This window comes from Coturnix japonica, chromosome Z (assembly GCF_054131305.1).
Source record: "Coturnix japonica strain WE chromosome Z, WE-NBRP24, whole genome shotgun sequence".
NCBI classification, from domain to species: domain Eukaryota; kingdom Metazoa; phylum Chordata; class Aves; order Galliformes; family Phasianidae; genus Coturnix; species Coturnix japonica.
Genome location: NC_140702.1, coordinates 49,353,108 through 49,378,582, shown reverse-complemented (window position 1 = coordinate 49,378,582; position 25,475 = coordinate 49,353,108). Strand labels below are relative to the sequence as shown.

The 25,475-nt window shown below is 42.4% G+C and overlaps 1 protein-coding gene across 3 annotated transcripts in view; it reads right to left on the bottom strand.

Moving 5' to 3' along the window:
- The window catches only part of DMRT1 (doublesex and mab-3 related transcription factor 1), a 50,917-nt gene that overhangs the window by 1,072 nt on the left and 24,370 nt on the right, over positions 1 to 25,475 (bottom strand). The window contains exons 4-5 of one of the 3 annotated variants that reach the window (XM_085530759.1): positions 22,411 to 22,573; positions 2,868 to 2,929 (exon numbers count right to left, since the gene is read on the bottom strand). The exons of 1 other annotated variant lie outside the window; for it this stretch is intronic. In XM_085530759.1, coding sequence (XP_085386885.1) covers positions 2,883 to 2,929; positions 22,411 to 22,573 — 210 coding nt within the window. In that variant the 3' untranslated portion in view covers positions 2,868 to 2,882. Of the gene's footprint in view, positions 1 to 2,867; positions 2,930 to 22,410; positions 22,574 to 25,475 lie in introns of those variants that run through there. One more of the 3 variants, XM_015848895.3, reaches the window with a different exon arrangement.

Here is a 25,475-nt window from a genome sequence, read left to right as displayed (position 1 = left end):
TCTGCCCGGCTCCGTGTACAACAGCGGCAGTGAGGGCAACGTCCGTGCTTCTGCGTTAATTCAGTTCTGTTCATCAATAGAGATACCTACGGTGTCATTAGCAGAACGCACCGGTGGCTGGGGCAGTCGGCAGGAACTACATTGCGGCAGAGCCCCACTGGCCTGACACCTTAACCATCAACACCGTGCTCTGGATTTTCCTGTTTATTAGAGAGTACTACCAGGCTGTGGTCTTTTAGAAGAGAATGCACTTTACAGCCACTGCCTGTGCTCTGGAAGCTATGATGGATCTGGTAGAACTGCAAGAGAATAGGAAGGCTCAAACGTGCCCCCCTCTCCAGCACCAGGGGCTATCAGTTCCATTACAAAAAAAGGTCGGGCTTGACTCTCACACCCAAGCCATGGGGATTCAGGAGAAATAAGCAACAGTCCTATGGAGGTACCCCATTACTACAAAAAGAAGAAAGCCTATCTTAAAAATGACAAACATCCCATCTCAGCAGGACAGTGACAGTATGTAGTTAACTTCCAAGTGCAGCTTAACTCCCTGGTTAATCCCCTTTATAAACACAATGCTGGTTACAGTGTATGCAGTTGAGGCCTCACATACCATTTTTCAACTTCTTGTCTGTGACTACACTGAATGGCAATTCTGGATGCTTTCAGGGAATTTTGCCCATTTTTTTTGCCATGGTGGAACCTAACTCAGTGATTTTGTGTGGTCTCTTCTTTGATACATGTGAGGGACAAGTCAAGCCTCTAACATCAGCCTCCCATGTCAGACTACTGCTGTCTTAGATTTGATAAAAATAAAGAACTTTTTTTGCCCAGTAGGATATTAACCCTGTATTACCTTCTCCCAGCTGAAAGATAAAAAAGAATACCCTGCTAAGTGGACTGACAAAGCAACTGCTCAACATGTGAAGGCTACCACCAACACAGAACAAGGAAGCTGGGTCTCCCTCTGCTACCCTCAGGTGATAATGTTCAGTTTCCTACCCATGCCTTCCCATGTCAGCAGGGCTAGTGGCAGAGGCCCAAGGAAGAGTGGACATAAGCTTCTCAGTCTCTGGATGAGGAGCAGTCAGTGTTCCTGTTCACCTCCTCTGCTAATTCTCTGCTTGTTACTTACCATCTACAAGCTCCCATTACTTGAACCAGATGTAAACAAGCAGATTAGGGGAAAAGTGCAGAGAACGGAGGAGCATTCTTGTTCCTGTGGAAGGGAAGCAGGCTCACCTGGTCAGACAGACTTCCAGAGCCCAAACATAATCACTGGGTGGCCTGGTCTGCACCACATTCCTATGACCTGAAGCATATATCACTTAACACTTCAGGCTAGTAGCTCCTTGCAGTGGTTCATGCTTTGACCACTGCCTAATGATGGAACACAGGTGCTCCGTACCTAGGTCTGCACCAAGATGCCAAAGGGCAAAAGCACCTACAGAGGACACAGCAGTCCATTCCTCTCTTGGTGTAAACATCCTAGAGACCAGCTCCTCACATGTGACACATGGCCACAGCTGTTGCCAGTCAACGAAACAAGCTTAAGCTGAATTTGGATATATCTGGCATCAGGAAATGTCCCTTTCTCCACAAGGCACCTTGTGTTATGAAGCAAGCATCAAGACGTTTGGCTTGAACACCACTGACTGCCTCAGTTACTCAAGTCTCCAACTCTGCAACCTCATTCTGCCCCGATATGGCAAAGCCCAACATACTTAGGATGAGCTATAAGGAATATCTCTGTTCTCAGGCTCCAGCAAGTATAAAAGAAGTGACTGAAGTTGTAGATAGTTTCTTTACTTCTGAGTTGCCAGATGAGCAAGTGGCTTATTTATTTGAAAAGATTTGTTAATATTTTTAGTACACATGTGCCTGGAATGATGGGAAGATGCATTTTAAAATACTGAGATTTATAAATCTTTCTGACAAATATAAAGAAAGCTTTTTCCTACATGGAAGGAATGCAGTAAGAATGCCACTCAACATGCTACACACAGTACCAGCATTAAAACCCTATGACAGTAAAACCTCAATTTCACATTTATGATCAATTTACCCAGAAGCCCTACATTAATTTATTATAAACATGGAGAATGATACAGCAGGCATCAGCCTTTTTGTAGATGGGCACCTGCATTCATTTCTCAGCACTCCACGAAGTGGTACCTAAACTTTCTGGACTAGTGGAGCTCCACCAGTCTCCCAGCATTTCCAATGAGGTACCTGACATTATTATCAAACCTCAGATGGAAGGGGTATAAGAACAAGAACATTTCCAGTCACCACTGGGTTGGGTGGTTTCACAAACCATCTCAGAGCTTGGAAGCACTGATCTAAATAACACAGGCAGCTCTTCTAGTGACAGTCTAATTGGCCATGGTTTTCAGAGTTATGAAGCCTGGGCTATCCACGTTCATCTCTGAATGTGCACAGTGCACCTAGATTTTAAAAATAATCTGGAACTACAGAGGTCTCTTCTGTAGCAAATGGGACCTACCCCTGTATCCCAGTCTGCACTGCTTCTTGGACTCACTTTTACTGCAGTCAGTGGGAGACACCGAAGTCAACCAAGAGATAGGTAGGTGCAAAGCTCATAATGAGAGCAAGATACTTGACTTGGTACTTGTAGCTATAAAAAGGCAGCAAGAAAGAAATGAGCAATTCTGTACCAGTGTTTTAATCACATGGCAATAAAATGTAAAAATTCCAAGTTCAAAGAAACAAAACCCATGTTCTTTTTGATTTAAATGTATGAGTTTCATCTGTTTGATGCTTGTGGCTGATCCTCCCACTGCAGTTACACAGCCCTTATCTGTGTAAATAACAGCAACAGAATTGGATCTATGATGGTTTTTAAAGGTCATTCCTTGATCTAATTACCTTTTACTCTTGGGAAACCTGAATACTTCTGAGCCATATGAATCTGGAAAAAAAAAATATCAGCTAATATCACATAGTAAAAGAAGTGAGAAGGGATATGAACCAAAACCACAAAACCTTACATCTTCTGACACTGGAAACGGCATTAACTTTTAACATGAGTGATCCCTGTAATTCAATGGACTGAAAAGAATAATACACTTTCAATGATGTGAGAAAGCAGAAGGATATTCAAGCTTGAAAAGTAAATATTTTCCTGAGTTTACATTTAAAAAACTATTAAACTCTCAGTAAGAAGCAATTTTAAAAGATTTAGGGTTGCGAGGTACAATCCATTTTTTAAAGCTCTTTCACCTTTTTCAAGGAAAAGAAAAATAAGTATACCTGTCCTACGTGCTCCTAAGGACCATATACTTCTTAGTGTGCAGACCTAAACCTTCATCTGCAAGCACAGCCATGCTCACCCTCAGAGGAAGAAGGGCAACTAAGCTGCTGCTGCTGGCCTGAGGCAGTGGAGCAGAACTGAAGCACGCTAGGATTTTGATTTGAGTCTGGACTGGAACTTTTCAGTTTTTCATGGTGTCTTCCTTTCCATAGCCAAATAATTTTCCTTTTTTAAGTACCACTGAAAATGGATGTGCAAGTGATTGCCACTGCAGGCCCTGAGAATCCTATATGAGGTGTCCTTAGCAACTAGAAGGCCTAAGAAAAGAGTGGTTTCTTACACAATGATAACCAGAAGCAAGACCTGCTAGCTGTATGAAGGGTGGATGGAAAGAGAAAACAGCTGGGGCACTTCCCTCAGATTACCACCTCAAGGCACCCATCTCCATGCAGCTACCAGACTGGCAGCATTCTGAAGGAATGCTGGCTTAGTGTCCTGGAAATTCTGTGGATGGGACTCCATTGGGTGACACTGCCCAGTCTGCACTGAAGTCAGTGATACTCATTAGTCCACAGCTCACACTGACACTGCAAGGCTGGCTCTACCACCTGTTGCCAGCAAACAGCCTGCAAGGTGCATCAACTGCAAGAAGACATGGCAGTTACCTAACAAAGCATTCAGATGAAGAACAAAACAAAACACATAATTGCTTACTCCTGCAAAACCAGGCACTTGGAACCAGAGCACCAGCAGAATGAACACTGGCTTGGCTACAGAGGAAGATGCATAGAAAAGACAGAAAAGTTCAGCCTGGAGAAGAGAAGGTTGCGGGGTGACCTCATTGCAGCCTTTCAGTACCTGAAGGGAACTTACTCCCAGGAGGGGAGTAAACTCTTCGAAAGGGCTGATAATAGCAGGACTAGGGGAAATGGTTTTAAGTTGAAGGAGGGAAGATTTAGGTTGGATGTTAGGGGAAAGTTCTTTACTAGAAGGGTGGTTAGGTCCTGGAACAGGCTGCCCAGTGAGGTTGTGGATGCCCCATCCTTGGAGGTGTTCAAGACCAGGTTGGACAGGGCCCTGGGCAACCTGATCTAGTAAATGTGTATGTTTGGTGGCCCTGCTAGGCAGGGGGGTTGGAACTACATGATCCTTGAGGTCCCTTCCAACCCGGGTAATTCTGTGATTCTGTGACAGAGAAACCCACTATTTTCCTATTGTGAATGAAGCATTAGAGGGGCAGCAGAAGTGCCAGGGTCCGTCCTGACTGTGCTGTACATCATTTCAAGATCGGCCAGATGAAATTCCAATGCAAGCACACACAAAAATACCAACCTCACTTCTCCTAAACAAACTGCGCTCTGCTACCTCTCATCTTTGCAATGCCTAGCCCTGCAAGCATCCAGCTCTTCTAGCACAAAGTTACATGACAAAATCTGTCCCCACTGAACCTCACAGGTGCCATGAATGCACTGTTTGAAAAGACGAAAGACTGTTTTACTCTAGAATGAAGAAAGCAGTGTTAATGGAACGAACTTTTTAGCTACCAACTGAGCAGGGAGTTAAAACTCACATTCTGGTCTGTGCAGGTCAAAAGTATCAGCAGTCAGAAGCATATAGATGGGTAGATTCCTGCTGGAAAGCTACACAGCAGCTGCAAAGCCATCAGAAATCAGAGATTAATGCATGCCAGCTCTGCTTTTAACATTTCTTCTGAGCAGAAAGAATCATGTTTTTAAAGCTGCAGAAAGTCAAGTTACTGAACACAGTGAATGCTCAATGAATCTCCAGTATTTCCCAGCTTTGATGTGCTACTCTGTCTCTGCATGAATATACCAAAAGTGTGCTGCAGTGACTGTCCTCCCATCCTCTGGCCCTCCTCTCAGGCCTGGACCAGGCAGTGTTTCCCAAAGGGCCAAATTCTGGAACCTCACCCTGACACCAGCAGTTTCTATTTGCTACAGATCATTATCACTCCCTAGCATGGAAGTAGGCTTCCTAGAAGAAGCATGATGCAGAGTACAGAGTAAGAGCTGTTGGTCTAACAGGGAGACAGATGCTAAAACAGTAATGAGGCACTAATGAAATCTCAGTTATGGATCTGCTTTCAAATGAGAGTTACTCCACGTTACACATCTCAGCTCAAATATCTTTGCAGTTTTCATTTTGATCAATTCATTGTGGACTATTCTATGTTGACTTAATGCAGACAAATTAAAAATAAAATGGTGCTCCCTCTTTGCTTTGCATGTCTTTAATACAAGGGTAAATAGTCCAGCTCCAGCAATACATGCCAATGGAAATTACCCCGCTGTAAGAAGTGTCAAGAACAAGCAGAGCTGCCTTTTGATTAAAAAAAAAAAACAACAAACCATGCCTAAGGAAGTGGAATCAAAACCAAGTCCAGCCTGTGCCTCTTAGAACAGATATACTATTTCACAGTAAAGCCCTTTTCCCCATCCCAAACGCCTACTCTTCTCACTAACATTTAAAGTAATTAGGATTACCTTGGGTGCCCACAGTAGGGCACATTCATTGTGTGTTTTCAAATAGCATTAAGTCTTGGCATTAGAAGCTCAGGATAAGAGGTACAGATCTGAATGGAGATCTTTATTCAACATGCTTTACTATGGATTATCTCATTCTTTTCCAGTTCATGCTTGTACTTTTAGCAACTAAAAAGGCGGGGCTATAACCTGATGTAATTAGAAACCAGAAGCTGAAGAAAATATCCTCTTGTTGAACTCCCTCACCCCTGCCTTTAAATTCTCTTAGAATATTAAGAGAAACAATCAAACAAGACTTTCCACTTCTCACCCGCCTCCAGCTGGTCAGGAAGGATGCAAGGAAGACATTCTGGAAGCACAGGCTTTGGGCTTTTATTTGAGGCTCCAAATCCTATTTCACAACAATATCAATCAATTACAAAGCAACTGCCATTAGAGCCTGCAGACAGAATATGCATCAGAACAGTACTGACTGGCCAACACTTTTTACTTCTACCAGTGTTACATTCCAGGGCTAACTTGATGGGACTGGGCCAGTGCCTGAGGCTAGGAAAGGCAGAGTGCAGAGGAACTGTCACAAAACACTCAGGGAGACCGGATGTATGAAGATGAGTATCCTTGCTTTGAACTGGTGTGAAGACAATGTGCAAAGCCCAGCTGGAAAAAGCTTGTTAATGCCAAGCCCAGCTTGACAGCATTGAGAGGTTACACACCTCCTGTGTAAGGTATTCACCAGAAATGCTCACTCTACCAGAGTCATGTCCCAGCTGGGTATGAATCAGTACAGTCCTGTTGTATCTAATCTTACATTCAACTCCAAAATTCTGATTGCTAGTTCCTTCCTTAAAAACATAGAGTTTTTATTGTTTAACATAGGGATTTGGTGCCTTGAAAGACACAAAGAAAACCACTCTCCAAGAACAGGTTATCTTAACATAAAGTAAACTCTAGATGATGGCTAAAATGTGCACTTATGTAGAAGGTTAACTGTGTCAGTTCTAAGTACAAACATTCTGTACAACTACAGAAGCAGAACAACTTTTTCACAATCACAAAAGAGAAAAGATGAGGTATTTCTAAGCTAGTACTAATCCTCCAAAGAAAAGGCACTGTGCCAAAAAAAAAAAAAAAAAATTATCTTTTTTTCTCCATCCCACTTTCTGGATTGCTTTTTTCTCACTCTTGAAAGAATTAAGAACTGCGTTCTAAAAATAAAACTGAAACATGCACCTATCAATCAGTTTTATGAGAAGCATACAGTTACTTTGCCAAGGGAAGGTACACATGCCCAAATATCCATTCTAGGTACTTCATCCCACCAGGACGAGTTTTGCACCAGTCAGCCTTGCTGCAGTCAGCAAAATCCAGTCCTCTGCTGCTCCTGGGCAAAGCAGTCAAGTAGGGAATGCCCTTCTGTGCAGCCACCTGCAAAGCCAGGACCATGAAACCAACCACATCTCCTGAGAAGATGGGTGGTTGTTTTTTGTTTTGTGAGTACTGAAGCAATCCACTTTGTAGGTCACTGCATGCTGGAGGAGAGAGACAGTGACTCTCACTTCTCACTTGTCCCTGCATATAATGACAGCATATTTTGCCTTTGTTTCCCTTTCTGTACCTCTTTAAACACTGCCTAAACAAGTTCATTGTTAATAACCATCTCCAGAAGTGTAAGGTGTCCTACCTAGAAAACACACTGCAATTTACAATAGTGAGTCAGGAAAATATTTATCTGAAGAGAAATGGTAATTTTAAGGGGAAAGTGCATTCCAGACTCAGAGTAGTGTTATCAAGCAGCAGAATTCATGACAAGACAGAAGACAAGGCAAAAGTTTCCTCTTTTTGTAGCTATACTAAAGGAAGAAAACAGAAGCTTTAAAAACCCCTCATAACTTCTTGGTGTCCCGTGCAGAAATCCAAATAAAAGACCGTTTTGGCTAACTATCTCCCAGCTCCTGGGTCAGAACAGCTGCCAATCTTTACTAGCATACCAGAAACAAACAAACAAACAAACAAGAAATCTATCACAGTTTGTACAACATCAAGACTAGCCAAATAAATGTAAAGTTAAACTCTGATCACAGTTCTTTACACTTACTACTGCTGATGTCACTTCCAACCTATAAAACAGGGACAAAATCCAAGCAAGCTGTCACCAGTCACAACACTCAAACAGTAACCAAACAGCTAATAATGACGGCTTCAGCTCTTTCAGCCTTAATGACATTCTTAACTTTAGAAAATACTGGCTCAGTGATGAAGTGTGATATTGTATGGCTTAATTATCTTTTTTGAATATGACTTGCAAGCTTTTGGAAATCAAGAGGTTACTAAATAATCAGAGAAAATGCTAAGTCTAATGAAAGTGATCTGTTATGGTAAACTCAATGGATTTTTCACTTGTCAAGAGCAGACTTTTTTTAATGCTCTTATAATGTAATCTCCTCTGCTGGGAAGGGACAAAGAAAGACCTGCAACTTACACCATGCCAACAAAAGCTGCAGGAGGTTTGCCACTGATTTCAGCATGAGCAAGACTATACTCACATAGAACTGCACTCAAAACTGAGTAAAAGGGAAAAATGAAGGAGCCCTTACACATACAGGTTAGAATTCAAGTGAATCTACAGTTTTAAAAGCCAAGGAGGCATTAAAGTGAATTAATATTACCATGGCATTACTATTCTTCAATGTTAACTTTAATGCAGAAGTCAGTCAAGCAGATTTGCTGTCAAATGGTTCAACAAGTATTGGCTAAATTTGCAGCAAAAGAGGGGTTTATGCATAAACAGAGTAAAAATGTTGCTACTTATTTTAAAGTGAGATTTATACACTCCGAAGTTTAGGAGCCTTGTCACAATAAGTCACTCTACTTGAGAAAATAGGGACAAAAACTGAACACAAAGCATTCTTAAGGTAGTCAAATGAGTTAAATGAAGTTTCACACAACATTAGGCTTATGACAGACTCACTGCACTATATTTATATTTATTTCCACCAACACAACAGCAGCATTAAATGCACACTGTGAAATGCCGGCATGCAACAGAACCCTGTGCTGCTGAGGTGAAGGGTCTGCACCAGCTGGCCATGCCAGCACTGCTGAAAGGCCTGCTCCAAGCAGTGCCACCATGGACACACAGCAGCTGAATGCAGCAAAATCCATCTGATGAAGACAGCTGTATCTTCCCAGCATGGCTGGTCCTCATCCAGAGCTCTCCTGAAGCAGCAGTGCAGGGCTCCAGTCCTGTCTACCTTCACAGAAACTAAGTGGGGTCCCTTGGGCCTTCGGGGAAAGAAAGCCCTGCAGGGAGGCTGTGCAGATGAACATTTCTGCATGCTCCCCGTGAGTTCAGCTTGGCCACCTGAACTGCAAGGATGTGGTGACAGAAGGACCTCGCCCAGGCTGCAGGGAGGGATGGATTTTCAAGGTAACCAAAAATGGAGGTTAATGTGCATCAATGGGTCCAGGTACCTCCTGATCCAAGCTGGATAGTTCAGAGCAAGAAGCACAAAGGTCAGAACACAGCTGAGGAGGGGTGAGCTACTCCCAAACCAATGGCCAACACACATTCCTCCTTCCTCACCTCTTTTTACAAGGGTTCAGTCTGTTACAACTTCATTTTGGCTACCTCCTGAAGAAGCATCCACATAAAAGAATAGCAGATCCTTCTCAACAAGACAGTGCCACTTCCCTCGTTTGCACAAATCTTCATGCAGCATGTTTTGGGAAGTACTAGTGAAAGAATGCAATCAAATTTAGATCACTAGGCACACCTGCAGCTCAGCAAAGAGCTGGGGCAAGATGTGACTCACTTGGTAGACACAGTTTAATAAGCTACAAGTTTCTACTATCTAAGAGCGGGGAGAGAGAAAAAATGAGGATAGTAAAGACTTGATTTGAAGTATTTAGGAGATTTAAAATTATATTTAAGGGTATAAAACTAGCTCAAATCTGGCTCAGACAACAACCTATCAAAATGTGTTTTACATAGCCAAAAGCCAATACAAAAATCAGCTAAAAAACTGCATGTAAACAGTTGTTTCAGAGTGGGAAAAGAAAATATTATTTGCTGTGTCTGCAAGTGCTCTAAGACAGAACTTGAAAGAGAAAATGATTTATAAAGGAACAGCAGAGAGAGTTCATTGATCTTTCTTTTTCTTCCACGTCCAGAAAAGAAACAAAACTGGTGACAAACTGGGCTAAAAGCACTCTTTTACCTCAGCAGCCTACTACATGATTAGTGGTATACTTGGGATAAATAAACATGCTACCCACAGCATTTGGGATGCAAACGTACAAAGCTTAACTGATTTAACAGGCACTGTGGGAAAAATATCAAGTACAGGGCAATGCAAAATACATTGTGTAGTAATATAAATATTGTAAAAAATTACAGAAAAGCAGAAAATAAATTTGAAGATGTTAAACTAAATGAAATCACAACTTTTACTTCTAAATGTTAAGTAGGCTTTTGCTCTTTCTGCACTACATTTCTAAATTAATCTTGGTAAAATGAAGTGTTAAGTCATCAATTTACTACCAAAGGTACTTCCTGCTTTACCAGGGGGTTGGACTAGGTGATCTCTAGAAGTCTCTTCCAACCCCTACAGTACTGTGATTCTGTAATCTCCTAATCTGTTCAGAATTTTAAGACAAAACCTGTGCTCAAAAACAAATGCCCTCCTCTGCCTCAGCTGGCCCCTTTCACCCATTTGTGAAGTGAGCTGCACCTCTGCAGGTGACAAGAGGTGCAGACTCTCTTGGTGCAGTGTGGGCTGTACTGCAGAGAGATACAAGGGAGTGCCTGGAATGTGGCTGGTGCAGCACCAGCATGCTCAGGAGGCAAGAGCCACACCAAGGCAGTGCAGCATCACCACCATGCAGCATCACTGTGCAGCAGCATCACAGCACTGCACCACCATCATGCAGCCATGCAGCCACCTGCAGACATAAGCAGGCAATGAGATTGCCTTGAGCCACCCTGACAGAAGTAGCGAGGACATTTCACGTCTCCTTACCATACCAAGCGTGTTATGAGGGCAGTGGAAATGCTGACACCCACCTAATCACAGTGGGAGTGCCCCTCCGGTCCCATCCGATGGTGCACCCTGAGAATCAAAATGCATTTGTGCCGTGATCTGATTTACAGGTGTGAACACAACCAGGAAAAGCAAATACTTTTATAGCATGCAAAACGAGTTCAGTGCTTTTGTCACACAGTTTTAAAAGTCAGATAGTTTTCATTTTTCATATGAAAAGCCACTTTGTCTAAATAATCCTTTGTGTGCTATGGCAGACTAACAAAATGTCACTTAAAAGGAAAAAGCAGCTGTAAAATTTGCATGTCTGATTTACTGCAACAGGTTTGGAAGAAAAGAATGTAATTTATTACAACCTATTTAGCTCTGCAACAATTGCCCTTCAAAAACCGAAGGAGAGTAATGTAATTGAGCGTACATGCCTTCTTTGCTGCAGAAACCTCAAACAGCCTCGGGCAAGAGCTAATATAGATGTAGTACAAGGCATTAAAAGAGTGCTGGGTGCTGTAGCTAGCAATTATCTTGGTATTTAACCAAATCTATCGCTCATCAGGAAAGCGTTTAGTGCAGCAGTCGGAGCGAGACAGGCTGACACGGAGCACAGCTACTTAACTGTCCCCTCCAGCGATTACACTTTCTCAACCCGAGAGCCATGTCAAATTAAACAACTAGACATTGACTTTTCACTTCTATAAACGTTAAGCTATGATTGACAACTCCTGGATGCTACAAGGAAGTCATTATAATCAGCCAACGTACTGCTGGCTTATTTGTGATGTTTCACCCCCTAGCCCCCCTACTCCCAGCAATTTCCTCCTGGAGTATTTTTACAGCGTGCTACAGGCATGTTTGTTTTGCTTCCTGCAGGGCCATTGTTCAGAAATGCCACCCCCATCAGGAGACCTTTGTACATGCATGAGAAAGCAACATAAAATTAAGTGACTTAACCCAGCGTGCAGGATACTCTTTTTTCTTGGTACAAGCCAGCATTTCTCCATTTAACTCAAATTTGGGGATGCCTGGACAGCAACAGCAGATACAATCACTGCATAAAATACCACAAGCCAGCCTGTTTTACACAACACTTTTCAAGAGTATTTTTCCAAATACCGGAATGTGTCTTTAAATCTAAGTACAAGCTACTCCAGATGAGAAATGAGGCAACCCACCCATAAAATGACAATCTGTACAGGAGTGTCCTGGATATGTACTACTGAGGGCCTCCACTTCCCTGAGGCTATTACAGCTTCACTATGTCAAACCACCACTTACCACAAATATCTGAAGACTGAGGCTTAGCAAAGTTACTAGAAACTGAACAGGCACATAAAGCAGTCAAGGTTGTGAAGAAATATGTTTCTTTGATTCTGTATGCTACATTCTGGTGCTTGAAAACAGTACATTATAAGTGACAGCTTTACTCTACACCCCTCTAATTCAAGCCACAAGAGTAACATAAAAGATGTCCAAACATTCCCCCCTCAAAATAAAAGGAGAAAGTAAAAACAGTTGTAAATAATGCTCAACACCTCTAAACTTTCATTTCCACATCATCTCTAAGAAACTTGCTGGGATCCTTTAAAGCCTCCGTTGCAGGAGCAGGTGAGATTAACACTGTATCACAAAACTAATTCTGAATATGAACAAGCTTCCAATGCTATTTGTAAGCCTGGAAGCCTGCAGACCTACATGATTAGTGTATCCGAAGCTTTAGCCTCATGCTATCTGCAGCAAGCCGAATGATAAACTTTATAGTTCAAGGAAAGCCTAACAAATCAACTGAGCAAAATTAGCAGCGATAAACACATTCGTGGAAAATGTTCTCAGCTAGAAAGTATGATTTCACTGCAGAATGAGCACTCAATGGAAAAACAACTACAGAAGCTGAAAACAACTGAGGAGGACAGATGAAATATAGTTATCTTTTCCTTTTGATAGAGCCAACTGCAGTCCTACTCCTTTTTCCACTTCTATACTATATTTAAAACTCAACATAGATCCCAGAAATCTAAAATAAAATGTAACAGTATTTTAAACACATCACCTCTCTCTCTGGCTGAAATGCAACACAATAAAGCCAAAGGACTTGTGTCACAAGTCCAGAACATGACACCTATGCTTCAAATTCAGAGGATAAATGGTCACAGCACACTAAAGACAGGGAAATTTAACTTAATTTCCAGATTTTGCAATATAAAATTGAAAAAACAATGTCATAGGGTGCACTCAAGAACTCCTTATCTCCCACCTTTCATTTCATTTCTTTTTAATCAGGTAACTGCCACCAAAGTACCTAACTCCCACTGAAGAAGGCTGCTGTCCTTGCCTGTAGGATAATCAACGCAGTGTGCTTTCTAGTCCATGTGGCTGTCACTGTCTAACTCCACACGTCCCAGATGTCAAAACCAGCAGATTTATCTCTAAAGACTCAGCAATTTACTCATATACAAAATGTCCTGTTTACTTTTTGCACCACCATATTTCTCATATAGCTGGACAAAAACACCTACTGTCTTATTTCATTCTTTATCTTTTTCCCTTTCTTAGCAACCTTGTGCCAACATTGCAGATGAAGGGTCTGAAGTTAGTGGGAAGAACTACCATTTCAGCATAGAGCCAAACATACTTTTGCTTTTCCTTATTTCCAAGTTTCTGGGTAAGTTTCCTCAGAACTTCTGACCAAGGTAGTGGAAGGAAACCATCAGCACAGCCCAATAGCTCCATGATGATGGTCCTGATAGAGCCACACTGTATCAGCAGCCACCTGCGTTAGCCGGCCCCAAGAGCACTACCTCATAGGAGCTCCATGCCCTTAAAATAACATCCCAAAAGAAGCAGGAAAAAATATCATAAGTAATTATAAAATATTAGAAAACTTCTCGCTCTGAATTCTCAACTAGCAACAATGTCATTCCAAGAATGGTATTTGCAACAGTGCTTTTGGAAAATAAAAGCATGCTTTTTTTTTGGAAAATAAAAGCCTGCAACACTTCTATAAACACTGAAATACTTTTAAGAAACAGTACTTAAAAAAAGACAGGGTCCTGTCAGAGTAATCAGCACAGAGCAACACAGCAGTGTTTGTACACAGAATGTGTGCTTAGCATGTGTGCATCCATATATCCATGTGTATATATATCTGTATCCATATATGCACCCACACACAGGTACAGGTATGTGTAGATTATATATATTATATATATAAAGCTAACTTTCAGTCCTCGGAAAACAAAAGCTATCCCCATATAACAGCCAAATTCCTACATAACTCAATTTCGACATCTCATCTGGTGTGAACTGCACTCATTCCTAGTGTAAACCCCAGCGTGCTCTGCAATGATATACTGTAATGTCACATCGCAATCTGGATTTACTATAAAGGGCTGCTGACGAGTTTCAGAGCAGTAAACATTGCTGCGAGGTGTATTTCACACTGAGCTGGTTTTTATGAAGAACACTTCACCGCCCAGCCACGGCACCAAGATGATGAATGGTGAAAGATGCATGACAAGCTTCATCATTGTTTGTAAATCTTAACTGTTCCTGCTCACTAACTCTGCAGGCAATTTTCAAAGACAGCGGCCGACAGAAGGACAGCACAGCTTTCCTGAAGGTTATTCAACTTGTACTTGGCCTAAGCTATGCCTGCGAGGAGCACTGGAAATAAACCCATTGGTAACACCCAGGCTTAGAATGAGAAGCACTGGGTGGGCAGGCCAATGGCTGCCGAATTAAGAAAGCCCATCAAGTAGCCACCCGACTCACGCAGGACTGCACACATCCTGTGCAAGCATCTCCTACACAGGCCATGAAAACGTGTATCGGTGGCCATGCAGATGGAGCAAGGGGCCACTGTGCCCACATCTCTTGTTCCCCCTTGTCCCCTTAGCCAGAGCCAGAGCCAGAGCCTCACTTCGGCCAGAGTGCGCTGCACAGGGCTACTACCTGTGAGACTACCTGCACAAAGCAGCCATCACCTTTCTCCCTAAAATCACTTCTGCATGGGACCAATGCTGTGGGCTGCAACAACTTCTTGCCAAGAGCCACAGTCTGGCTCATTGCCTTCTGCCATTCAAGCTGCTTTTTTTCTTATTAAGAAATCACCAGCAAACACATCTTTTGCTCAAGCTTCCCATAACCTGCAGAAGGGCTGCCAACAAAAGTGGCTAAAACAAGCCAAAGAGCCTGCTGGAGCTTAGGTCATTGCTCTGATAAGCTGCCATGAAAGGCAAGATACTCACTGCAACCCCTTGTGTGCAGAATACACTACAGAATGTGGCCAAGTTCTCTCTTTTCTTAACCAGGGCCAAGAGGATGCAGCTGCGTATGACAGCCAAGCAAAGTGAAGAACAAGTTTCACTGTTACAGCTACAAACCATACCCTGGTAAGCATGCTGCTGTCAGTGCCGTAACAAAACATCTTTACTTGTTTTGCCATTCTGTGGTCAAGTTCGTTTTGCCACTAATGATTTCCATGAATTTCTGTTGTTAGGGAAAAAGTTCCATAATAAAACCAGAGCACCAAGCCCAAACTCTGTGGTGCCAGTTTTCGGGACAGGATTCAGCATCCTTTAAGCGTGAAAAAAACAAACCACAGCCCCTGCAGCCACTACCACAGGACCAGCTCTTCCCCACAGTGAGCAGCAGGGCTCATGAATCAAACCTCTAATTCTGCAACTGCACCACGACAAGTTGCTTCACTGCAGGATTGTTTTATTTCTGTGCGATTTTGAGTGAGCAGAGCAGAAAGGTGTTTCAAGAAGAAATTACTTAAATGACCCTTTGAATCAAGAATAAACTGAAGCAGAGTACAATGGAAGCAGATGCTTAAATTCATTCCTTCCCAGGATTTTCCCTCTCTGTCAGTCAGATCTTACATACTTACTTCAACATTGGTCAAATCTTCACCAATCCAAACTCATGACTCAGACCAGTAATTTACAAAAAGGCTTAAATAAATTGAAAAAAAAAAAAAAAAAAGGATCACTAGAGTTTATATTGAATATGCCCTGCATTCTCAAATGTATTTTGAATGCTGCTGCCACAGCTAACAAAACAACGAGGCATGAGTACGAACGTCACAAATCTGGGTTACCAATTTGCTTTATTTAAAAAAAAAAAACCAACAAGCATTTCCAATCCCAAAATTTAGGTCCAAAATTCAGCTTCTTACCAAGAAAGAAAATGACATGTTAAAACGTCATCACCCTAAAAACATCTGTGAAATGTTACAACCTACTCCAAATCTGTTTTGATCTAATCAAAGAATAATGCTGTGTCATCCAGCTTTCACACAAGTCTGCTCTCGCACCATACGGACAACAAATACATTCCACAGACTATCACTGCAATCCAGGCTGTGTGAAAGCAGGCAGAAGTGGCTGAGCATAGCAGATTTATTTAGCAGAGGTATACATACACATACACCTATTTAATCACGTATCTATTTCTGCACGCATACACAGGTGGCCCCCAACATACTGTACCCTGCCACTCCAAGAAATTCACAGAAAACTGGCATATTACCTGAGTCTGACAGAAATACAAGACTGCTGCAAGCAAGAAGAGCAGACAAGGCTGTGGTTTGCATGTATGCAAACAGAAATGTAAACCACAGCATAGAGAAGCAGTTCAAAGTTTGCCATCCTTGCAGTGGGCACCTACGGGAATGTGAGCATAGAACAACCACCTGGGGCTGTGAACAGCATCAACAAGAAAGCACAGGAAAGATGAAACTATTACACAAAACAAACTGCTGACAAAAACAGATCTTCCAACTGACTGAGATCTGCAGGATTAGATTATTACCTCTCCCTTTTGTTGTTTAGTATCAATATTTACTCATAAAAATTGGATGTAAAATGGATAGTTAGTAGCAAACAGTTTCAAGTTGCAGCAAATGCTGCTTGTTCCTCATGCCTAAGGGATGGTACACTCTTGGACAGAGATCAACTTTCAAGGAAAAGATCCATGAACAGGTGCACAAGCAATACACACAAGCTAAATGCTGCTCAACTGCTTCCATTCTAGGAGCAAAATGACATGCTCCTCACATTTCTGCTGCTGAAGCCCCTCTGCATTCAGGATACATTCCTACTGGTATTCTGCTATAGAGGTGCGTAGATTAGGAGCAGGAGTGGTATCCCTCAGACTTCCAGGGCCTGGAGCCTGTGGGACAGCAAAAGTCAATCTTTAATTCTTACACAGACTTGCTCCAGACCAGACAGGATAACTTGGGCTGTTTCTTACTGCTCTGCCTCACTTCTCCATGCACTTTACTGCCATAGCTCTGCCAGTGCATCTTGTCAGCTGGCAGCAAATTTAACAGAACAATTAAATGCAAGGGTATTTCCCCAGTATCTGGAGTCATTTCTCAGCCACAGCTGCTCAGCCTGCTTTGTTGCAGTGTGCTGCCTCTGTATTTCAAACATCCACTGAAAGCAGTACAAATGCAAGGACACTGGCTCAGACCTTTCTCACACCAGGACTCCTTCTCTGATCCTACAACCAGGTGCTGTCAGTGACTATGAACATGACTCTTATCTTGCACAGAATGTCAAAGGCACAGATTCATGCAAGAATACTGTACTTAAGAAACCTCAAAAAGGGGGGTAACTTCCCCACACTGCAACCTCACCTGAAGACAGATATCCTAACTGAGGACCTCTCTCATTTCTCAGGTATATGGCACTCCTTGCATTTCAACACCTCTTTATCTGAACTTTTTTGCTTAAGCAGGGAGACTATTTCTGACATAGTCTTGATTGTTCAGCCACTGGAAGAGACTCTACAGAACTGTCCCATTGGTGTTCCCAGTACAGCACCCAGCTACAGAGAAGCAGGAGCATATTACAAAGGCCCCAGAGAAGTCTCTGCCTTGCTGTTCAACCATTCCTCAGTTTCTTCAACTAAAAAACCACTGAGGATAACAGTTATTTATGTTTCAGGTAGGACAGACCCTTTGAAAAGCATCTGAAAAGTGTTTGAGCTGCTCTGCTAGCAAAAAACAAACAAAAAAACCAAGAAAAACAAAAACAATTGTTACTAGAAATGTTTTCCCCTGAAAAACACTGTTTGCTGATTTAAACAAAAATATTGATCTTTTCTATATCAAAATGAACCGTTCATATGAGCTGTTTTCATTTGTGTTTGGAAGGAGTTTCAGGCTCCTGCTTTATGTAGGTCTTGTTTTATGTTCAAGCTGCAAACACAGTCCTGATTCAGCACTGCACTACATGCTTCCAACTATCCTGAGACACTGTTAAAACAAAACTTCAATTCAGCAACTAGAGCAACATTTTAAATGCAAACCACCTTCTTCGCTTCTTCACCCTGTTTGCTAAATATTAACAAAGATGAGTTTGACTTCTGTGCTAACTTTAAGAGAACGTAACTGTTGTCAAATAGAAGTTAAGTGCAAATAAAATGACGTGTCTCCTCCACATCCTTCTATTTAAATGTTAACCTTTTTTCTGCCACTATCCCAATCCTGGAAAGCACCTTCATACTGATAAGCAAAGGCTCACCTTTATTCACTGGAAATAGGGTCCAGTGCTAGGCACCCAGCCAGGATGTAAGCATATGCCTTGTGCTTTCTCAAATTAAGTTCTTGTGCAGACATTTCACAACTCCAAGCACAGGACAGGCCAGTTAACTAAAGGTACCTGACAATTCTGGGCACTGATCCAGCCCTGAAAAAGCCCAACCAAAACCAAAACCAACTGCTTCATAAAAATCAATGTGATCAAGGCAGCTGGCTCTTAGAATTCAAACACCCTGTTGTGCCTGCTGTATACACATTCTCATTCCTCTACTTCTTGTACAAGTAGTTTTCAGCTTGGTTCTCAAAACAAAGGCATGCTTTAAAGCATTATCTGCATACACAGAAACTGGTAAAAACCACTCACACATCTTCTCTAATTGCTCATTCTAAAAAATCAGCAGGACAAAATTAAAGAAAAACAAAAGGAAAAGAAAAATACTGGAAAACAGAGTAAAAAATTGGTCTTTCATCTAGAGATCATTATATACATATTACAACCTCGTAATCTAAGAGAGCCCTCTGAAAACATCCCTCTGTCATTTGTCACTGGTGTCTCTAATTTCTTCTCCCCCCTTTTTTCCAGTATGCAGAAGGGTAGCAGCTGTGCTGGTTGGAAGCAAAGCCATTTTACTTAGAACACATTCAAATTGCAAGGCAGTTGAGTGATGGTGTTTTGCCATTCAGCAAATGTCAGCCCATTATGATATGCAACACTCTGTAACATGGTATGACCTCATGTACAAATGTCAAGAGCTTACTGAGAATTCTGCATCATTCATAAAAATAAAGGAAGTGTAAATCAGTGGTCTGCTAGCTCATTTCTCCTCCCTTTCAACATAACTAAAAAGACAGTTAACTTAGCAGAACAAAATTAATGAAATGGTCTGACTAAAATACTGAGACAATATATGAACTGGCAAAATCTCTATAAACCTGAAGTTACAACTGAGGTGTGGGTAATAGACTGCATGTATTCTGAGAGTCTCTGATCTGTGGCTGGGAATTTAATAGCCATTTGTGTTGCAGAGACTTAGTTTCAGAAGTTTTAAAAATGTGGCTGCAATTTTTTTAAAAATTATTTTGACCTGTTGATTTTTTATGTGTATTATTACATTCCTCTAAAGTTTCTATGGGAACAGACCTCATTAAAAAATAGTTTTGAGCTTGCTGCAAGAGCTATTAAGTGAAGTTTTACAGTCTGCATTATACAACATGTAAGAGTAGATGCTCCCAATATTACACTCTGGACCTAAATCTATGCATATGAATTCACAGAAAGAAAACACGGCTCTGAGTGTGGTCGCCATTTCAGTTGCAGAAAAGAGTAAAATGAATTGCTTATTTAAAACCTGCGCTAAAGTCGTCTTTAAAAAGTAGCAATCACTAACACCATAGAAAGTTCATACAAAGCAGTCAGGCATTGTACAGAAAGACCAGTCCAGCAACAAATGGAGAAATGCATAAGAGTGTGCCTTCTAAATGGGATGACACGTACAGAATGGATAGTCAGTAATTGGGGGGCTCTGCCACTCACAGCCTGCTGGCTGACTCAGCATCCACACAAATGATAATGAAGAGGCAAAAAGCCTTACACACTCTCTGAGGGCTGTGAAAAGCATTAGAGGGATAGCCTGGAAGTGTAAATCATTGACTAACAACCCGAGAATATTATGCTATTTGTAGAGGGAAAAAGTAAAAGCAGTCATTTCCTCCAAGAATGGCCATAATGAAAGAGGATGCCTCTAAGAAGCCCATGAAACAGGTATGGCCCTACTCATAGGCTCAACTTTCTCACAAAAACATTTGTGCCTCTTTCACCCACTACCTCCCTGCTATGGAAAAACACTTCTTCAGAGTCTGGAAAATGCTGTTTGATCTCAGTAAATTACATCTCACTGCTTGTCGGTTTCTGATTGATGGTGTAACTTAGGGAACAATATCTGTGTAGGGAATATTGTCTGGAGAAGCAGTCAAGGATTATTGAAAATACAGTATTTATGCAGTTTAAAAATCAGTGGTACATTACGCACAACTTTTTTCTAGAGTGATGAAAAATTACTGAAGTGCATTTGGGAACAAAGGGTATAAGGTCTTTTGTCTATTTGTAAGAACACTCGACTGGTAAGACTTCTTAGTGAGTTAGTAGTGATGGATGCAAAAAAAAGTGTCAACTGCAGTTGAGCATAAAGCCAAATGCCTCTTTGACCAATCAGCAGAAAGAAAGACGTCATTGCTCAATGGTGGTCAGAGAAGGGGTAAGAAAATAAAACTGAAGAAAAGAGAAGGAAAATGAACCAAGGATCACTGATTTCTCTAAGCCATTTAGAACTACTGGAAAAGGAAAAAAAAGCCTAAGGTTTTATCACACCATGTGTTGTTTATCCATTTATCTGATACGTCATATTTAGTTGGAAGACTTTCAGAAAACAGCCACTCTGAAACAGCAGCCACCTCTTCCACATAAATCATCCCAGAGTTACTGAATTCAAGGGCTTGGTGCTGATTTACACTAGCCACAAATATGACTTAAATACACTTCATCTTCCAAAACTTTTAGTCTTTAAGGAGACAACCACAATGAAGTTTTTCACCACAAATCAAATGCAACAGACATCAGAACATCAGCAACAAAAAGGTTATGACTGGTAATAGTTAAGGGACCTAAGTAACATGCATCCTTCCATCAGACATTAAGAAAGGGTCTGCACACATGTGTCAAGAGAAGATTCACACTCTGAGGGCTGTGAGGCACTGACACAGTCTGCCCAAAGAAGCTGTGGATGCCACATCCCTGGCGGTGTTCAAATACAGGTCGGATGGGCCCCTGGGCAGTCTGCCCTGGGGAGTAGCAGCCCTACCCATAGAAGAGGGTTGGAACTAGATGATCTTTAAGGTCCCTACCAATCTAAACTATTTTGTGACTCTATGGTATGATTATCTTCAACGTATAAGTGCATCAAAGAGGCAAGTGGGTCTGGACACTGTTGTCAGTACTGTCATTCCACAGAGAGAATAAACACCACAAAAATTCATAAGCTATGAAGGAAATCAAAGGAAATACTTCCCACAGACCACATAAAATTAAACTGCCAAATTCACTGTTACAGAGAAACAAAAAGCATGAAGAAGCATCTGGAAGGATTAGCTAAATTCATGGAGTTTAAGTCCATGCAGATAACTGAAAATTATAGTTCAGAAGCAATAAGCTCAGGACACCTTCAAATGCTGTATCAAAGTGAATTTTGAATATAAGTAGAGTCACTTGACTCTGTTTTTCTTCTCTCTCTATTATCCCTTACCAGCCTGCTCCTTAGAGAAGGAAACAGCTACACAGAGCTTGGTCTGCTCCAGCAGGACCATTTTATTGCTTATGTTAGTATTCTACCTACTGCAGGAGCATGAGAACAAGGAAGGAAGATAAATGCTGTCAGAAAACCAGAGTGTAAATTCACCAGCTCTTCTCTGAAAGTTAATGCAGATGATAATCACCCCTTGAGATAGCCAGGAACGCTGAATATGAAAAGATATTTATCTGTAATAGTTTCAAGTGAAGCACTATGATGTGATGAGTTTGAAAGCAAACACAGAGGTGAGTCTGTAAGGGGTGTAACGACACTACTGGGATAGAATAATAGTTTCCACATATGGTTCAGAAGGAAGAAAACAACAGAGGCTCAGTGGGGCGCTTGTGGATCCAGGGGGAGAAACTGTGAACACAGTTTCTGAGAAGAAAGACAACTAGAGCATCTTTCTTTTGAAATAGCCATGTGAACAGCACAGACAGGAGCCATCTCTACAGGCCTATCAAACAAATTGCAGGAATGTACACAAAATGTACGTCAACTAACTGCTCTACACTGTAAGACTTCTGAAATACAAGCTTGCCTCACCATACAGAAACAGTCCCATTTTACCGCTACCATTCACAAGTAAACCAGTTCCTACAGACTCTGTGGCACCTTCTGTCTGACACCTACTTTCCTTCCCACCACCCACCCACATTTTGTGGATACTTATGCCAGGTCAAACTGGTACCCCAGCAGATGCACATACCTCTCGCTTTCGATTCTGAGTAGGAGGGGGTGTCCTCTGAGGCCAGTATCTGTGTGACGCAGGCGGGACTGCCAACCCCCTGGCCCAGGTATGAGGCGGGCGGGTAGTAGGAGCACATCCGGTACTGGGAGCTCATGGCGTGGCGGTTCTCCATCCCTTTCATCTGTAGAGACAGAATTGCAACAGCTGCCCATGAAAGCTGAGCCTCAGTGCTCTGTCCACACTCTCTGCCCCATGGGCACACACCTTTGAAGGAGGCCATCATGGGGGCTGCAGAAACCAAATCCCTACGCACTGTGTGTCAATGCCACTCAGCTCCAGGGGAGATGATCCAATCCTCTAAGAGGTCTAGTAGCAGCAAAGTCAGCATACAGACCTTACCTCAGTTAAAGCTGCATCTGGCACATGGACACATAACACCACAGTGAGCTTCCTCACAGGTCCTCCACTTACAGCACTATCAGGGCCACAGGAAGCTTTCCAAACCCATCAGTTACACACACTGATCAGTGTTCAGAGGAGAGGAGGAGTTGGCTCAGCCCTTACAGATCCAAGGAGACAGAGAGGTCCCAGACCAGTGGCACTCCTCCACTATGAGCCCACAGGACAGCTGAAGGCAGTTCTGCTGACTGACTTGTACAAGACACACCCAAGTATGCACACACAACCATCTGCTTTCCTCAAAATTCAGTGAGGAGAATTATTTTCTCTACTCACACAGAGAAACCAATTGGTGGGCAGCCTACAGAGCACATCTGCAGCAAAGCCATAACAGGACAAAAGCCACCGTGCTGGCTGTGTCAGCTCAGAATCTGCCAATGACCGGACAAGCCTTCCTCCTTCCTAGATTGGGCAGTCAAGTCTGCAGCACTCAGAAAACAAACCCTACTCTAGCACCCTGAAATGACCCAAAGTGATCACCATGGAGAGGTGGCTATGCTTTTAATTTTCTATTTTGCAAAAAATCTACCACCTACAATTATTTGTTCCAAAACTTTACAATCTAGCATGGCCACATAATGCCCAAAAAACCAAAAGCAGCCAAGTTTTTCACAAGATGATGATTTTCACAAGGAAAGTTAATGTTAGCTGATCCCAACTCCCTAAGTTTTATGGGTAGTGAATGACTGTAATGTGGGAAGTTTTGTATCAGGCACAAAGGCAGCAGTGCCAACAGTAAGGTACATCAACTACACTGTAAGAAGTCACTTCTGCAAGGCAAAGTCCTTGCTGCTTGCATTTCTACACACAGTCCTACTGTCCTTGCTGGGGCAGGACCATGGGCAGCATTCTATTCTCAAGGTGTTCACCTCCCCCTCCTCTACGTTTACATACATACAGCTACAAAAAGGTAACCTGGTGGAGATAGTGATATCTTAGCTGTAACAAAATGGAGGGATGGCTCCCTGGCACAGAAACCATCACACACTTGCATTTTTCTGTAAAGCATATGCAATGACCTGTTTCCTTTCAAACCTTTTTTTCAGGGTTTTTCTCCATTTCTTAAAAAAACAGCTCACCTAAAATCTCTGGATTCAATGAATTATTACTACTATTATTATTAGTGTGTGGTAGCTGGCTAGCAAGAGACATGTTTTATAATCTTATTACCCACACCAACTCTATGAACCACAGTCCGACCGACAGTCAGAAGCTTGGCTCTGCAAAGAATATGCTCGTGTATTAACCACTGAAGAAAATCTAAAAGCTTTTGGTTTTGTTTTATTAAACTGTTTAGAATACACACCACAGTAAATCTGAACCATAAGGTTTCCTTTTTATAGTGCTTAGCAATCCTATTCTACAGTAACAATAAAAAAACAACCAGTCATAAAAATTCCTGACCTTAGTGCTATATTAAAAAGGGGGTTTAGGAGATGATTACCCAGTGAGAAGGGGCACCTAATCTGTATTAAATCCCGCAGCTCTGCGAAGTCCTTGCACTTTTTTTGAGTGCTACCGCCAGAAAGAGAGTTAAAAAGGACCCAAGGGAGGCCAGCAGCTATGTGGGTCGTTTCTAATTCAGGGCAGTGCATCCTTCCAAAGGCTGGAGCTGGGTGCCTTGATAGGTACTGCTAAACTTCCTGAGAGAAAACCTGGGTTTCAGCTCCAGCTCATGCATAGATGGCAGAAGGAGATGCCTTGCCCTCTGGCATCTCCTGCTGACTTCATCACTGCCTCCCATGAGGCCAAAACAGGCAAAGGCTTGGATGGTCCCATGAACTATTCTGGTCTGTGTTACCATCAGCTACACGCCACAATTACTGGGGGTGCTTTTGGATGTGAAAAGGCACAACACAAATTCTGCATACTCTGCCTTCCAAGAAGGCATCTTTCATCAAGAAACCTCATGTCCTCCCACTCCCTCCTCTCCTTTGACAAGCCTGGCAGTTACACCCATGGCTGCACACAGTGCCTAATCTCACAGCCCTACTACTCTGTCTCCCTCATCTCTGCCCTCATGAGACCCCACCTGTAGAACTGCATCTAGGTCTGAGGTCCTCAGCACAAGAATGACACAGAGCTGTTGGACTGCATCCAGAAGAAGGAAATGAAAATGATCAGAGGGCTGGAGCACCCCTCCTATAAAGACAGGCTGACAGAGCTGGGCTTGTTCAGCCTGGAGAATGCTCAAGGAAGATCTCATTGCAGCCCTCCAGTACTTGAAGGGAGCTTATACAGAGAAGGGAGACTAACATTTTACATAGTCTGATAATGATAGGGTCAGAGATAATAGTGTTAAACTAAAAGAGGGGAGATTCAAGTAAGATCTTAGGAAGGGGATGGTGAGGCACTGGAACACATTGCCCATCCCTGCCTCATCTGTGGAGGTACACAAGGCCAGGCTGGACACGGCACTGGGCAGCCTGGTGGGTGGCAATCCTGCCTACTTCCTCTACCTAGCACATCCCTCCAGCACCACAGTACTCATGCCTTGCCCCTGCCACAAGATAAAGAGCTGATTCACCTCACTGACTTCAGGGGGAGACACACGTCCTCCGAGAAGCACAACTGGATTAATCATCATTTACAAGTTCCCCTGAACAGTACAACACAGTGTACTT